The sequence below is a fragment of the Xenopus laevis genome, chromosome 2L (genome assembly GCF_017654675.1).
Source record: "Xenopus laevis strain J_2021 chromosome 2L, Xenopus_laevis_v10.1, whole genome shotgun sequence".
Taxonomy (NCBI): Eukaryota; Metazoa; Chordata; class Amphibia; order Anura; family Pipidae; genus Xenopus; species Xenopus laevis.
Genome location: NC_054373.1, coordinates 168567416 through 168584759, shown reverse-complemented (window position 1 = coordinate 168584759; position 17344 = coordinate 168567416). Strand labels below are relative to the sequence as shown.

Genomic DNA, 17344 nt, shown 5'->3' with positions numbered 1-17344 from the left:
CCTTTCACCTATTTCAGCTTTGAATGGCTGCCCCCATGGCTACACAGATGCTTGTTTATATAAACTATTAAAGAGTTTATGAAGCAAAAACACCAGTTTTTTGCCAGTGCAGTGCGACAATACATTATATTTTCATAACCTTAAAATACTTTCATTGTTTTTGTTACGGTTCCTTTAAGTAGCCCAAAAAGACTGCATTAAATTACCAAAAACAGCACTCCTATCGACTAATCGAAATCGACTTACATGCGGCAATCAGGTGGCAACTGCCCAAAATAAACAGCACGGATAACCATTCGGGCAACTTTCTTCTGACACACATTGACTTCTGCTTGGTGTTTCAATAGTCAGATCCAGCAGTGCAGAGAATAGCAAGGGACAGACAGAAGCCACTTTTAATAGCAACTGCGTTTGCAAACATTAAGACACCGAGCATTTGTACATCGACGTAGAAAGATGCTTAGGTGCCCAGTGTTACATCACCCATTGAAAGCTGGGGGTTTATGGGAATCCAAAATATTGTCTCTGTTTGTGTATGAGCCCCATACCTGCTGTATAAGTGGGGCAGAGAGCACAACATAATCCTGTCTTATTTTGGGTAACTAGTCATCCCTCATTGGCCTCTATGCGACACAGTAGACAATGTATATTTTAGTCTCGAGAGCACTCGGGTCATGAGGTTTATATTTAGAGCTGCAGCTCTCAGTGACGCTGGATTTGGGGAAGAGCTCTAGGCTTTGACTCGGTGATGTTTGGGAAGGAACCAGCGGGTGCTGCTCAGAGGCCTATAGTTCTTACCCTGTGTTCTCAGCAGCCGTGACTCTATTCTATTTATTAGCAGATGTTCCGACTCCCGTACAACACAGTGTCTTGCTCATGATTGCTTCTATGAAAAGGAAAATAAACTAAGTATGGTAAGGGGTATAACAGCCCCAGTGTGACTGGCCATTTATGGAGTTATATAAAGTGAAAGGCCCTGGTTTTTGATGCCACAGAAACCCAACACTTCTTCATAATGCCAAGCAACCATTCTACTCCTGAAGATGACAACGGCCAACTAAAACACTGTTACATGATAGTATACACATTAAGGGGCAGATTTATCAAAGTTTGAATTGAAAATTCGAATTTTGAATTCGAAATTTCGAATTATGAATTTGAGGTTTTTTTTGGCCAAAACTGTCAGATTTGACTAGGGAAAATATGAATCTGATTTTCAATATTAATCATACTCTGGCCCCATTAAAAACTCTAATTCGACTATTCGCCACCTAAAACCTGCCGAATTGCTGTATAAGTCAATGGGAGAGGTCCAGGGATCAGTTTGGTGATGTCTGCAGCCTTCCTGACATTCACGTTTTTACTCCGAATCCACTTTGATTCAAGTTATCGGGTTTATCCTATTCAGCAGAGTTTAAAAAAATTCTAAGTTTTTAATACATTTCGATAGGTCAAATTTCGAGTTCATGGGAGTTTTTAAAAACCCTTGATAAATCTGCCCATAGGTATCACTTCTCTCGCCATCAACAGATTCTACTGGACGAAATATACACAGCCAACAGTATTGTCACCTGGAAGTAGGACAGCAGAACAAGGAGCAAGCAAAGGCTACTCTGGGTCTAGTAACCCATAGCAACCGATATTTTGCCTTTAGGCAGCTGCCATTCAAGTAAATGGTAGGTGGCATGGGTGGTATATGCGCATGTTCCTACAGGTTCTTACATGTCCAGAAAGATCCCTTATATGGAAAACTTCAGGTAATGAGCATTCTGGATAACACTAGCAACTGCCTTTTTCTTTGCACGCTTGCATTATAGGATTTTATTCAGCCTCTATATTCAAATCATTTATGCATCATTTATTGCCACTGTCAAAAGAAAAAAAAAAAAAATAGTTGTGGGTGCGTGCCCAGACATGATATGCTGCGTGTCTTTCAAATCTAGTTTTCTTTTCCGAAGAAAAATTCTTACAGAGCTGTAGGGCCAGGCATATATGTTGCTCCCTCCATAGCCCACTTAAGCAGGGGCCCCCTTCCTTTTTTACCCACAAGCCACAATCAATTGAAAAGAGAGTTGGGGAGCAACATAAGCATAAAAGTAGGGATGCACCGAATCCAGGATTCGGTTCGGGATTCCGCCTTTTTCAGAAGGTTTTGGCCAAATCCCTTTGGATACACCTTATGCATACACAAATTAGGGGCAGGGAGGGAAATCACTTGACTTTTTGTTACAAGACAAGGAAGTAAAATTGCTTTACCTTTTCCACCAATAATTTGCATATGCAAATTAGGATTTGACTTCGGCCTATTTGGGGGTTCGACTGAATCCAAAATAGTGGATTTAGTGCATCCCTACGTAAAAGTTCCTGGGGTGCCAAATAAGGACTGCGATTGGCTATTTGGTAGCCCCTATGTGGACTGGCAGCCTACAGGAGACTGTTTGTCAGTACATCTGTTTTTTTATACAACCAAAACTTGCCTCCAAGTCTGGAATTCAAAAATAAGCACCTGCTTTGAGGCCACTGGGAGCAACATCCAATGGGTTGGAGAACAACATGTTGTCCCTAAGCACCAAGACCACTGCACTAAGGGATTTATTTATTACTAAAAGTACCAGCTACACAACCATAGTATATTCAGTAATTAACTGCTGATTACACCTTCATGCCCTAAGATAGCAAATGTACATTTTACATCCAGGACCTTAAACGAGAAGGAAAGGTTAAGAGTAAGTAAGCTTTATCAGAATGGTCTATATAAATACACCAGTAAACCCACAAAGTAATGCTGCTCTGAGCCCTCTGTCAAAAGAAACACTGCATTTCTTTCCTTCTATTGTGTACACATGGGCTTCTGTATCAGACTTCCTGTTTTCAGCTTAAACCTCCAGGGCAGGGCTTGAGCATGCTCAGTTTGCTCCTCTTCCCCTCGCTGCAGTAATCTGAGCCCAGAGCTATGACTGAGCAGGGAGAGACTCAGGCAGGAAGTGATGTCACACCAAGCCAATATGGCAGCTGCTATCCTAAACAAACAGACAAATTCTAGAGATGTTTACTCGGGTATGGTAAAGCATTCTACAGAATAAATATAGAGTTCTAGCTTGCACTATTGTGGCTAATCTATTGGCAACAAATGGCTTCGGTAGCTTTCCTTCTCCTTTAAACTGGTACATATGAACATTCAGTGCACATGTACAATTACTTGGAGCAATACGGGCATGGCAATCATAGTATGTATGTGGGTAGTGAGCCTAGGCAGCCTGTTTGGACAATGACCACCTAGATGGGCCAACAAGATCCTCAGGCCACACACAGACATGTGTCAAGCCAGCCTGGAGAAACCAATCCAGATGTAGGCACAACATGTGCCTGTGTGTGATCAGCTAAATATACATCACTTTTACAAAGGGAATTCTCATGCCTTGGTGTTAACGGCCCTTTGCAAGTGCCGACTCTTGGGCAGCTTGTTTTTAGTGTGTTTATTTTGCTTGCAACACCAGCATGTGTGTGATGGATCAGAGGCTTCTGCAGTAGATATGTGTCCTGTTGTACGTTAGGCACCCAAGCATAACTCCCAAACATTTTGGAAATAAAAAGAGGGACAAAAAAGTTGCTGCGTGTATCGCGAAGATTTTTTTTTTACCACACCCATTTTTGTGGCCACAACCCCCTAACTACCATGTTCATTTTACAAACTTTGGAAGGTTGTGAAAGTTTGAACATATTTCAGTGTTTCTTTTTCAGTTATTAGTTTTGAGAATGAAGGTGAATTGCCCTTTAAGCTGTGAGTCTAACTTTTCCCAAGGGACCTGTTATCTTATATTGTTACAATTACTTATTTGCTTATCTCAAAATTGTTACAAAAGTATATTATCTGCTGCTATGGCTGTTCTGGGCTCTCTGCCAAAAGCCAATTACGTTAGAAACTTTGTTTCTTTTTCGGCCTGTTCAGTGCAGAGAAAAACGTGACTTTCCAGTACAAACGAAGGACGGCGGGTTCAGGTATCTAAAGCGGGACTGTCCCTCTAAAAACAGGACAGTTGGGAGGTATGCCCAAGTCTGCCTCTGTATGGGTGCCTAGAAGCTCTTGACTAAACTGGTGGCTGGGATCAAATAAATTGCTAAAACAATAAAATCTATTAAAAATATAAGATCAGTTATCCGGAAAGCTCAGAATTACTGAAAGTTATCTCCAGCATATCAAATAATTCAAAAACTTAATTTAACGTTTAAATATTATTTTTTTTAGAAGATTTAAGGTATGAAATTTAACATTGCAGAAAGTAGTCCTAATGCGTAATGGCATCAAAACTTCAGAAGACCACTGGCGTTCAAATATAGGTTGTTTTATGTTTATACAGGTATGGGATCCGTTATCTGTAAACCAGTTATTAGAAAGCTCCAAATAAGAGGAAGGCCATAGACTCCCAGGCCCGGATTTGTGGAAAGGCCACCAAGACCCGGGCCTAGGGCAGCAGGATTTTAGGGGGTGGCATGCTGCCCAACCACATCCACGTTGGTTCAGAAACATTGGGGATGCGCAGGAGATACAATAGTTTTTAAACTTCCCGTACACCAATCCCCACTGCTCCAAAAATTTGGGAGAATAAAGAGGAGGGGATGGGGCAACGAATGACAGCAGGCCTAGGGGCGCCCTTCTATGTAAATCCGACCCCGTAGACTCCATTTTAACCAAACTATTTTTAAAAAGGATTTCCTTTTTCTCTAATAATAAAACCGTAGCTTTACTTGATCCCAACTAAGATATAATTAATCTTAATTGGAGGCAAAACAACTTATTTGTTTATCAGACTTGAGGTATGGAGATTCAACTTTTGTAAAGACCCATTATCTGAAATACCCCAGGCCCTGAGCATTGTGTATAACAGATCCCAAACCTGTATATAAAAAAAAATGTCAGTTTCTTATGTTTTTCATTGTTTTATTAATTGTAGTTTTTTTTTTAATTATTTGGGGCCTTATTTTGCCACTTTTCCAGCTTCCAAATGGAAGCCACTGAACCTAGCAGTGAAAAAAATATTGCTCTGCGGCTACAATTTTTATTGTTACCAAATTGCTATAGAGAGATAGATATATAGACATGCTCAGTGGGCTCTAAACAGCTGTTGAGAAGCTAAGCTTAGGGGTCGTCATTAATTATCCAGCAGAAAATGAGGTTGGTCTGTAATATTAGCTGATGCTACAGGACTGATTATTAAAGTACCAGTAACAAAAAAAATTCAAGCGTTTTAAAGGAATTACACTATAATGTACTGGTAAAACTGGTGTGTTTGCTGCAGAAACTCTACTATAGTTTACATAAACAAGCTGCTGTGTAGCCATGGGGGCAGCCATTAAAAGCTGAAAAAGGAGAAAAGACACAGGATAAGGGAAGCACAATCTATACTTTTTTGGTCATGGTGTCCAGGCTCAGCATTAGAATTCAATTCTATTTACTGGTACATTCAAGCATTAGTCAAGCTGGTCATAAGTTGGCACCGACCCTGTTGAACCTTGTGCAACCAAAATCAAGTGCAAGTGGCAGTTTAGTGAATGCACATTGCAGCAGAGAGCCAATTCTTTATCTAGTTTAAAAGGGGGTGCCATGCTGAGGGTCGGCAGTTAGAGCACATCTCTGGAAATGCTAGCTGTTTGCGCTGAATGCCGCTGCTCTGTACCACCATCCCTCCCGCTCCCCCACATCTACCTGGACTCAGGCCGACCCACATGTGGCCTCCTCTAACCTTGTGCAGCAGCCTCCCAACTAGATAGTACTTGTCCTTCTGCAGGGTCTTGGTTTAACGCCTCAGCCGGTACTTATGATCCGGTTGTTACTTCACGTGCAGGCACTCGGGACTATACCATAACTGCATACTGGTCCTTTAATCACCAACTGTCAATTTGTCCTCTACCCCAGGCCAGTGCTCCTCTTTCCTGGAAAATGCACTGGTCCTGGTACTATTTTAGGGAGCACTGTGACAGCATCTGTCTGCAGGTCTCTATGATCCTCTCTGCTGCTCTGGTTTATGAGCTTGCACAATTGAGCAAAAATATTATCTTCCAGTTTCGGTTTTGCTCTATGGCCCATGCACAGCAGCCAGGACAGCAACAAGGATCGCAGGGTCTGGAAGCAAGATGGAGGCATGGCGCTCCCTATGATTGTATTCCAGGCTGGTGTACTTCTGCCAAGAGGAACAATAGCCCAGGGTGTAAGGTTGCCAATAGGGGATATGCAAATTAGGGATATGAAGGGGAAAACATTTTATACTTCCTTGTTTTGTGACAAAAACTCACGCAATTTCCCTTTCTGTCCTTAATTTGTAAATGCAAATTAGGATTCGGTTCGGCTGGGCAGAAGGATTCAGCTGAATCTAAATCCTGCTGAAAAAGGCCGAATCCAGAACCAAATCCTGGATTCGGTGCATCCCTAGTATAAAGATGCAAATTACGGAAAGACCCATTATCCGGAATAACCCAGGTCCCGAGCATTCTGGATAACAGGGCCCCAAGCCTGTATCAAGCTTTTCCTTATCATATACCAGAAAATAAGACCCATATTACGTGATGTGAGGTTTCCCAGGGGGCTATATGTTGGAGTGCTGTGGTAAATTGTATAATTTGTGATAGATAGATAGATAGATAGATAGATAGATATACACACATACACACACAGGTATGGGACCTGTTATCCAGAAAGCTCGGGGGCTGGGGGTTTTCCGGATAACTGATCTTTCCATAATTTGGATCTGCATACCTTAAGTCTACTAGAAAATCATGTAAACATTAAAAAAAAAACAATAGGCTGGTTCTGCCTCCAATAAGGGTTAACTATATCTTTGTTTGGATCAAGTACAAGCTACTGTTATCACGGCAAAAAAGGAAGTCATTTTTAATCATTTGGATTTTTTGGATAAAATGGAGTCTATAGCAGATGGCCATTCTGTAATTCGGAGCTTTCCGGTAACGGATCACATACCTGTATTTATAAAAGAAACATAGAACATCAGCATCCCTTTTAGTTTAGTTTGTCTGTTTCAAAATTGAAATGATCCCAATATTTAAATAAAAACGAGAGAGAGAGATATATATATATATAACACTCCACACAGGTTTGGCATAATGAGCACACATATATATACATATATACATATATATATATATATATATATATATATATATATATATATATATATATATATATTATATATATATATATATATAATATATATATATATATATATATATATATATATAGATGTGTGCTCATTATGCCAAACCTGTGTGGAGTGTTTTGCACAAGAATGATGTGGGCTAAGGATAAACGTTGAAACAAATCACTGAGTTCTTGTTCTAGTACAGAGCCTGGGTGGTCAGAGTAGGAAAAGTAATGTATAACATTCACTGAGGGGGGGAAGGGAGCTGTCCCACCTCCCCGCACGAGAGCCGGAGCACAGTCTCACTGCAGCACATAGGGACTGTCAAGTAGAAATAACACTTTTCAATTGGCCAAATGTGAGCGGCTTCCAACATCAGGGTGACAGATCAAGCACTGCCGTGCAAGCTGTTTAGATTGTAAATGGGTTAAAGAGAGAAAAGTAAACAGCTAAGCAACTCCAGACCAAGTTCTCTCCCCGGCCTGGAAACATTCCTACACTTCCATGTCCTTTTAAATATACGCCCCCCTCCCCTTATAGCCATCCCCTCCTGCCTTCCTCCCTGGGGCCCTCAATGGGAAAACCAGCTCATAGAACTAACTGCTGCTGTACAGAACAATTGCCATGCTTTTTACTGCTAAATAGCTTCACACAAAAAACCCTATTCAGTTTTCACTTTACAGGTATGGGACCGGTTATCCAGAATGCTTGGGACCTGGGGATTTCTGGATAACAGATCTTTCTGTAATTTGGACCTTCATACCTTAAGTCTACTAGAAAATCATGTAAACATTAAATAAACTCAACAGGCTGGTTTTGCTTCCAATAAGGATTTATTATTTCTTAGTTGGGATCACGCACAAGCTACCGTTTTATTATTACAGAGAAAAAGGAAATCATTTTTAAAAATTTTTTTTTGTGGATAAAGATGGGAGACTTTTTTTTTTGGTTTTCCGTAATTCAGAGATTTCTGGATAATGGATCCCATACCTGTACAAGCTTTTTACAAAGGGGGGAAAAACAAAATGATTTTCTAGTTGTACGTCTTAACCCTGCCCAAGCCCAGTGCTAGAGAAACTTTAAGTACCAAACCCATAGGAATGATTATTTGTGAGTTGTATGTTCATAAAAGGCATGAGCCTCATGTGTCCGTCTCTGCTGCAGAGAAAGGTTTTTCTTAATTCGTCCCAATTTCATAATTGAGCCAAAAAATGTTCCTTTTCAATTTGACTTGCCGGAAAAGAATACAGCCGAGCCAAGACAAACGTCTCCGCTTTCCCTCTTATAAAGTGAATGTTAAGCCCGAGCAACCTCATACATGGTACAGGTATGGGACCTCTTATCCAGAATGCTCGGGACCTGGGGTTTTCTGGATAATGGATCTTAACGTTATTTGGATCTTTATACAGTCTACTGTAAAAAAAATGATTTGATTAAAATGGAGTCTCTGGGAGAAGGTCTTTCTGTAATAGAGTTTTCTGGATAACGGGTTTCCAGAATACGGATCCCATACCTGTATACAGCGCTGCGAATCATGGCGCTATATGAATATATGTTAATAATAATATCTGAAATAATACAGACGAGAATATTTTTGCCAACATTCCCAAGCTCTGATCGCTTAAAGTAACGGTGTTTAAAAATGTATCGTCTGTCGTGGGGGGGGGGTTATTTCTTGGAAAACAACAGAATGTATTAAGAAGAGGCAGGGAACAAAGCTATGCGGCTGGAAAGCCTCTGCATTTTCAATCAGACAAATTGTAATGACTGCCAGCGCTGCTGCTGCATGCCTCCATCTCCAGCAGTTCCTGCTCTCCTGTTTCAAGGCTACAACTCCAGACCCTTTAAATCGTTCCTTTTAGGGGCACACACACACCTAGCCGGCTATACTTGAAGCATGGGGTCCTGGAAGCATGGGGTCGGGTCAGAAATGAAGGGGGGGGGGGATATAAAGTAAACAAGACAAGGTAATTGTTCCGCAGGATATGAAAACTTGGAGCACAAAACGTTGACACAGTCAAAGGTAAGTCTCTGCCGCTTGGAAAGAGTAATGCTCAAGTCAGTGCACAAGGAGTTAATGGGCACACATCTTCAAGGCTTAAAGAAAAAAAAAAAAACAGTCCCAAGTAGGGAAGAGCCATATAAAGCTATTAATAAATGACTTCCAGAGCAGCATTATTACCCAGAACACAGCAGTAAAAGCAAGAGATCACCTCCCCCACAGATGCGGGAGTTGCACGACACTACTTGTTCCCTTCTCCACCCCTTCCAGTCTGCCTTTATCTCAATAGCAGGGGGGAGGGAGGCGTAAAGTTGGAGAAATCCGTAAAGTACCTTTACCATCTACAAAAGCTACACCAGGACTTCACAAGGCCAGCTTTAAAGGGGTTCTTCAGCTTCCAAACACTTCGTTCAGTTGTTTTCAGATTGTTCCCCAAAAATAAAGACTATTTCCAATTGCTTTCCTGCTTTTATTTTTTTTTACCTTTTTCCTAAAATTGAAGTTTAAAGTTCCGATCGCTAGTGTTTAAGTCCGGCAGCTCAGTGATGAGGAGCATTTTGTTGCAATTTGATACATTTAGTCGATACATTTATCAGCAGCATCTGTGGAATTCTAGTGACGATTGTATCAATTCTAACAGCTGCCTTTAATGACACTCAAGGATTCTACTCAGCAGGGACAAACATAAGAAATGTATCAACTAAATGTATCAATTTAGAACAGTTAAAGAGTCTGCAACCCCCACACAGTCAGATTCGAGGAGATTAGTCGCCCGGTGACAAATCTCCTCTTCTTCTCCCCAAACTGCCTTCCCGTCGACTACAATGTAAATCGCCGGCGGGATGGCACTTGAAGCGCTTCGTTTTCGAGGAAACTTTGGGCGACTTCGGAAAACTAATCGCTCAGAGTGCCATCCCACTGGCGATTTACATTCTAGCCTACGGAAAGGCAGTTTGGGGAGATTAGTCGCCCCGAAGAAGAGGAGAATCTGAGCATGTCTCTGCCCTTAGAAGGTAAAAATAAAACTTTACACTTCAATATTACAAAGCCGGTCACAAATAGAAAATATAAAGTTATTGGAAAAAGTCTTTATTTCTGGTGAACTGTCTGAAACCAACTGAACTGAAAAAAGTGTTGGAAGGTGAACAACCCCTTTAAAATGTATCACATGCAAACATTGGACAAAGTGCAGAAATGTCTTGTATAAAGAATTTGCCAGCAATGGGTTAATCAAATCCAGAAATTAATATTTAGGCACATTCACCAAAATAACGAATGACTTGGTTCAAGAAGATTGGCGGTTAGAGAAAGTGTAAATTCTCTGCGATGGTATTGCAATGCTTAAATCAGATGGGCAAAAGGTAAGACACACGAGCCTTTGTTTCTAGCAGTGAAAGAATGTAGCAGAGGCCTATAATCTGGGGCTGCCGCTGCTACTAGGGATTCCTTTTGTTTGACTCCGTCCCTTTAAAAACTTCAGGAATTGATAGACAGTCTATGGGGGGGGGGGGGGGGGGGGTGTGGTGTGTGTGTGTGTGTGTGTATATATAGTGAATAAAGTACCCCCTCTTGTAAATTATAAGGATATTATAAGTTACCTAGGCGTTTCATGACCATATAAAAACACGAGGCCGAATGCCGAGTGTTTTTATACAGGTCATGGAACTCAAAGGTAACTTCTAATAGCCTCATATTTTGCAACTGGTGGTACTTTATTTATTATAATACACACATTTAAGTGAGTCATGTGACAGAAATGACATCAGAACTCACTGTTTATAACTGATGAAATCAGAACTCACCGTTTAGGATATAATTTACAAGATATTCGTGGCTTTTGTGTATATATATATATATATATATATATATATATATACACACACACACACACACACACACATATACACACACACAGCAACAAGGTGTGTAAGTTTTTCTCAAAAATAATAAACCAAAAAGTGGTTCAAAATGTAAATACTTTTAATGGACAATACATATGAAGGCCTAACGCGTTTTGTGCCTGTTGGGGCACTTACTCCTGGGCTGAGTAGGCTCCGTCCCTTTAAAAAGCTCAGGAATTGATAAAATACATGCCGAACACAAAATTGCTTTCCCTTTCTGTGCTCATCTCAAAAAATAATTGTTTTCATTCTTGCCACCGACAGACCCGCTATAATGGGACCGAATGACAAAGCGGCGCCGTAACAAAACACAAATAGGTTTCATAGCTCTTTACCCCGAGGTGCTGGAGTTACTGCTCCTCTCTCCCAGCACCCCTAGGGTATGAGGGAGTCAGCAAATGCTATAGAGATAAAGGCTGACAGACCACTGGGCCACCAATATGGATTGACCCCCAACAACACCACAAATAAACAGAAGTGACTGAAAGTTATCAGAGATAATCCAATGGGTTTGCCTATGATACAGTATCATAAGAAGGACACAGGTAGGCAACAAAACCTCATCACATGCATTGATAATGGGTTTTTAATCATAAACCTATCACCTGCACCCAAGGCAGTACTGTGGTTGTTGCTTAACTACAACTCTCGCCTCAAGCTAACAGCAGATGCTTGCTGCTACTGATCATTATTGGGGGGCCTGCAGGTGTCTATGCCAGCTCAAAAAAGATGGCTAATTTTGACCATGCTGGCCAATGGTCTTTGCCTCAAAAACAAGCCAACTTCCCAAAAGACGTGTCAGGTAAATCCATTCAACACTGAGGCAACGTATATGATCCCTGGGGAGATCTGGATTCCCCACTAATCTACTCTGCACCCTCCACTAATCTCCAACTCCATGCATTTGGGTTCAAAGGCGCTGAATTCATCATAGCAGGGGGTAGAACCCAAGGAGATGTTCACTTTTAGTATGTTATAGAATGGCTAATTTAAGCAACTTTTCTTCATTATTTTTCGTTTTTTTTTAATTATTTGCCTTCTTCTGACTCTTTCCAAGCTTTCAAATGGGGTCACTGACCCCATCTAAAAAAACAAATGCTCGGTAAGGCTACAAATGTATTGTTATTGCTACTTTTTATTACTCGTCTTTCTATTCTGGCCTCTCCTATTCATATTCGAGATTCTTTTTTAAATCAATGCATGGTTGCTAGGGTCATTTGGAACCTAGCAAACAGGTTGCTGAAACTGCAAACTGGAGAGCTGCTGAATAAAAAGCTAAATAACTCAAAAACCACAAATAATAAAGGATAAAAATCAACTCAGAATATTACTCTCTATATCATACTAATGGTCAGGGCCCGCGCTCAAATTGGGGGGGGGGGGGGATATAGTCTAACTGAACTGCCTTCCGCCAGCTAGAATGTAAATAGTCTTCGCGATGGCGCTGCGTTTTTTGAAGTCGCCTGAAGTTTCCTCATGAGACAACTTCGGAAAACATATCGCTCTGAGTGCCATCGCGCCGGCGATTTACATTCTAGCTGCCGGAAGGCAATTCGGGGGAGATTAGTCGCCCCGAAGATGAGGAGATTTGTTGCTGGCCGACTAATCTCCCTGAATCTCAGCGTGTGCCCTGACCCTAAAAGTTATTTTAAAGGTGAACAACCCCTTTAACGGCAGAGATTAGTTGCCCGGTGACCAATCTCATCTTCAGGGCAACTAAACTCCCCGAACTGCCTCCCAGGTGGCTAGAATGTAAATGGATGGCACTTAGATCGATTCGTTTTCCGAAGTTGCCTCACGTGGAAACTTCGGGCGACTTCAGAAAATGAAGGACTCCAAGTGCCATCCGCCGGAGACTTACATTCTAGCCAACGGGGAGGCAGTTCCGGGAGATTAGTTGCCCTGAAAAGGAGATTTGTCGCGGGGCGACTAATCTCCCCGAATCGGAGCGTGTGTCTCTGCCCTAAGAGTAAGTTTCTGGGGGGATGAGCAGGATACATAGTAATAAGCAGGATTCATACACATGTTTTTATAAAGTATCTCATTCTCCAAGTTTAGAGAGCAGTAAAAAGATTTTGCTGTGGGGCCCAGAAACATTCTACTCATGGTACAGCTGTAATATATGTGTGTGTGTGTGTTAAGGAGCTGCAGAGCTGTACAGTGCACACAAGTACAATATATATAATATATACAGGGGGAAGACAAATCACATAATATATATAGAGAATTATATCAGGACAAAGAGATTAAGTGCTATGTGGTAAGAGACATAGTGGGAAGGAGGTCCCTGCCCATAGAGCTTACAAGGGCCCTGCACTGGTGGGGCCACACAATGCAACACTGCGCATGCGTCACCAGTGGGCCCCACTTCCCCAGGGCCCCTAGGAAGCAGGAGAGGAGAATATACCTGCCGTGAGTGCGACTTGGCCTCGGGCTGGGGCTGCTTGAAGAACGAGTCGGGGAGTTTCCTCATGCGCATGGGCAGAGTCTGGGGCAGGTTCGCATTCTTGGGGTTCATGACGGCGTTGAACAAAGCCTCCAAGTCGGTCTCCGAGTCGGTCCGCACATGCACGACCTGGTGTCCCACAGGGGGAGGCTGCTGAGCCGGGGCGGAAGGTTGTTGCTGGGAGCCGGGCTCCATGGCTGCGGGGAGGTGGGAGCTAGGACAGCGGGGGAGGCTCGGTGGGAGAGGACGCGGTAGGAGACTGTGGGTCACTTCACCAGACAGGTAAGGGCAGGGGGGTCAGTGACTAGTGGATCCCACAGTTATACACGGGGCGCTTCGTCTCACACTGCCTGGGGCTCCCGCTCATCTCAGGGAGAGGTGGGGGGTCCTTCGCCTCCCTCTCTCCCCCCAGGGTTGGTTGGTTCGCTCCTCTAATCACGGCTCCGAACTCCGAAGAGCGTCGCCTCAGTAAAGAATCCGAACAAGTCGCTCGGCTCCGTCGCGGGGCATAGACTGGTCACGGCCGCGGCGAATCTCACTCCGGAACTCGAAGGAACAACAAGCAGAAAACTTTCCTCGCATCCCGTTGGGACCGCAAACTTTTCCTAGGGCACGTGACCACCCACAGGCCACGCCTATGGATAAAAGCTGAGCTCACCGACGCGAAGGGGCGTGAATTTATCATTTGCTCTTCAACTGCGCATGCGCATTTCACTAGCCGACGGGTCCGGCTGAGGAGGGAGAGTGGGGTGGGCTGGTGGCACCTCTGCTGCTCGGGATGTGACTCTTTATCATTCCCTGTGACGTGTGACCGGCGCATTGAGGCATTTTGGAAGCAGTTTGGTCACTGTGGAACTTCCCAGCAGCTTTGCTGTTCTGCGCTCACTTTCTGTTTCAGAACGGTTTATTCACCTTTAAATTAACTTTTAGTATGACGTAGAGAGGGGTATTCTGAGGCAATTTGCAATTGGTTTTCATTTTTTATTATTTGTAGTTTTTGAGTTATTTCGTTTTTTATTCAGCAGCTCTTCAGTTTGTAATTTCAGCCATCAGGTTGCTAGGGTCTGAATTGCCCAGGCAACCATGCACTGATTTAAATAAGAGGCTGGAATATGAATAGGAGAGGCCTGAATAGAAATAATAACAAGTAGCTGGTTGCTAGGGTCCAACTTACCCTAGCAACTATGCATTGATATGAATAAGAGACTGGAATATGAATAGGAGAGGAATAATAAAAAGTAACATACTTCCCAACATTCTGTAAATAGAAAGAGGGGGGGGAAACATTGACCACGCCTACTTTTGTGACCACACCCCCTAATTACCACAAAATTTGGCAGGTTATGAAGATCTGAAAACATTTCTGTGGTTTTTATGTGTTATTACAGTTTTGCTAATGAAGGTGAATCTCCCTTTAAGCTGCAAGTCACAGTTTCCCCAAGAGACCCGCTTATCTTAAATTGTTACAATTACTTCTTTGCTTATCTGAAATTGTTACAAAAGTTTCCAAGTGCACCTGTTGGCTGTTCTGGGCTCTCTGCCAAAAGCCAATTAAGCTAGAAACTTTGTATCTATTTCTGGCTATTCAGAGCAGGTGATCAAACAATAAGTCGGGACATTTCAGTAACAAGCAGGGGTGCTTCGCCTATGAGTCGAGTTGAGGCTGTCGCCTCAGACGGCAGCGCCCCACTAGGTACCAGGGGCAGCAAAAATGCTGGTGCCTCAGGTGGCGGAGGGGCCAGGATCGCCCCTGGTAACAAGCCTGGACTGCGGGTTGAGCTGTCAAAAAGCAGGACTGTCCTGCTCAAAATGGGACAGTTGGGAGGTATGAAGTAACAATAAAAATACATTTGTAGCCTTACAGAACATTTGTTTTTGGATGGAAAGCTAGAAAGAGAAGGCAGATAATTCAAAAACTATGGGAAACAAAACTAAGGCCAACGGAAAGGTTGCTTAGTATTGGCCATTCTATATATAATAAAATTTAACTTGATGGGGTGGTTCACCTTTAAATTAGCTTATGTTATAGAATGACCTATTCTAAGCAACTTTTTAATTGGTCTTCAGTATTTATTCTTTATAGTTTTTGAATTATTTGCCTTTTGCACCTGACTCTTTCCAACTTTCAAATGGGGGTCACTGACCCCATTTAAAACCAAATGCTCTGTAAGGCTACAAATGTATTGTTATTGCTAATTTTTATTACTCATCTTTCTATTCAGTCCACTCCTATTCATATTCCAGTCTCTTACTCGAATCAATGCATAGTTGCTAGGGTAATTTGGACTAGATTGCTGAAACTACAAACTGGAGAGCAGCTGAATAAAAAGCTAAATATCTCAAAAACTACAAATAATAAAAAAAATGAAACCCAATTGCAAATTGTCTCAGAATATCACTCTCTACGTCATACTAATTAAAAGTTAATTTTAAGGTAAACAACCTCTTTAAGTTAAATTTTACTATATATAGAATGGCCAATACTAAGCATCTTTTCAGTTGGCCGTAACTTTTTCAAATAACTGGGAGGTGCCTTCTTGCGGGGCGGTTTCGGGTTGATCTCTTCTGCCTGCTCTACCCACCCGTGACCTTAGACTGACGACTTCCTGTTTTATAGACTCACTCCTGCCCCACCCATTTTGTTACGTCATCGGCAGGGCGGGATATCGCGGGTCTATAAATGGAAGAGGGAAGTTGGGCCGGAAAAACTGGACCTGCACCTTTTTACTAGGCACCCCCACAGTTAATTTAGGCACTTACCTGTTACCCCAGGTGTCTGGCATCATCCTTCTTCCTTGCCTGCACCCAGAACAACTGCAGCAGCCTGCGTAGTGGATTTTGCAAAACAAAACAAACTAGTATGTATTGCGGCACTGAAAATCACTGCATGCGTCTGCACCCAGGCCTACTCTAGCCATGCCAGTGTAGGGACTCATTCTCAATGATTAGCCCCGTGTGGAATTCGCTTAAGAACTCTAAAGGTGGGAATTAGTTGAAAGATCCGATCATTTGGTGAGGCTATGAACAGATCTATCCCCAATATGTCCACTCTTTGTACAAATTGATTGAAACGCTAATCCTTATGGTGGAACACATGAAAAATCCACCACAGGGAACGCAGGACAATCACCCCTGTGTAAGAACCCTTAAAAATAAAATAAAAACTGGGTAAATAAAATAAAAACTGGGTAAATAGATAGGCTGTGCAAAATAAAAAAGGTTTTCTAATGTAGTTAGTTAGGCAAAAATGTAATGTATAAAGGCTGGAGTGACTGGATGTTTAACATAATAGCCAGAACACTACTTCCTGCTTTTCAGCTCTCTTGGTTTCCACTGATTGTTTACCAGGCAGTAACCAATCAGAGACTTGAGGGGGGCCACATGGGTCATATCTGTTGCTTTTGAATCTGAGCTGAATGCTGACGATCAATTGCAAACTCACTGAATAGTTATGTCCCATGTGCCCTCCCTCAAGTCACTGATTGGTTACTGCTTGGTCACCAGGGTAACCAATCAAGAGAGCTGAAAAGCAGGAAGTAGTGTTCTGGCTATTATGTTAGACATCCAGTCACTCCAGCCTTTATACATTACATTTTTGGCTAACTAACTATATTAGAAACATTTTTTTATTTTGCACAGCCTATCTATTTACCCAGTTTTTATTTTTACACTGAACTGTTCCTTTAAGATCTTGAAAATCAGTCTTTGCTTCAATATCCTTCTTGACCAGTAAATGTTTTATTTGAAACATAAGCAGAAATATACTGAAATGTTCCGTGTGTTTTGAACATGCTGCCAAACTATGGACTTGAATCAGGCCCGGACTGGCAAATGTCAGAGAGGC

The 17344-nt window shown here is 42.2% G+C and overlaps 1 protein-coding gene across 4 annotated transcripts in view; it reads right to left on the bottom strand.

Annotated features, from left to right (window-relative positions):
* Positions 1-14161, bottom strand: part of yap1.L (Yes associated protein 1 L homeolog) — a 45631-nt gene extending 31470 nt beyond the window's left edge. For 2 of the 4 annotated variants that reach the window (XM_018244727.2, XM_018244728.2), the window contains exon 1: positions 13462-14159. In XM_018244727.2, the coding sequence (XP_018100216.1) occupies positions 13462-13695 (234 nt within the window). In that variant the 5' untranslated portion in view covers positions 13696-14159. Of the gene's footprint in view, positions 1-13461 lie in introns of all 4 variants that reach the window. The other 2 variants (XM_018244729.2, XM_041582680.1) reach the window with 2 other exon arrangements.
* Positions 14162-17344: the final 3183 nt, after the last annotated feature.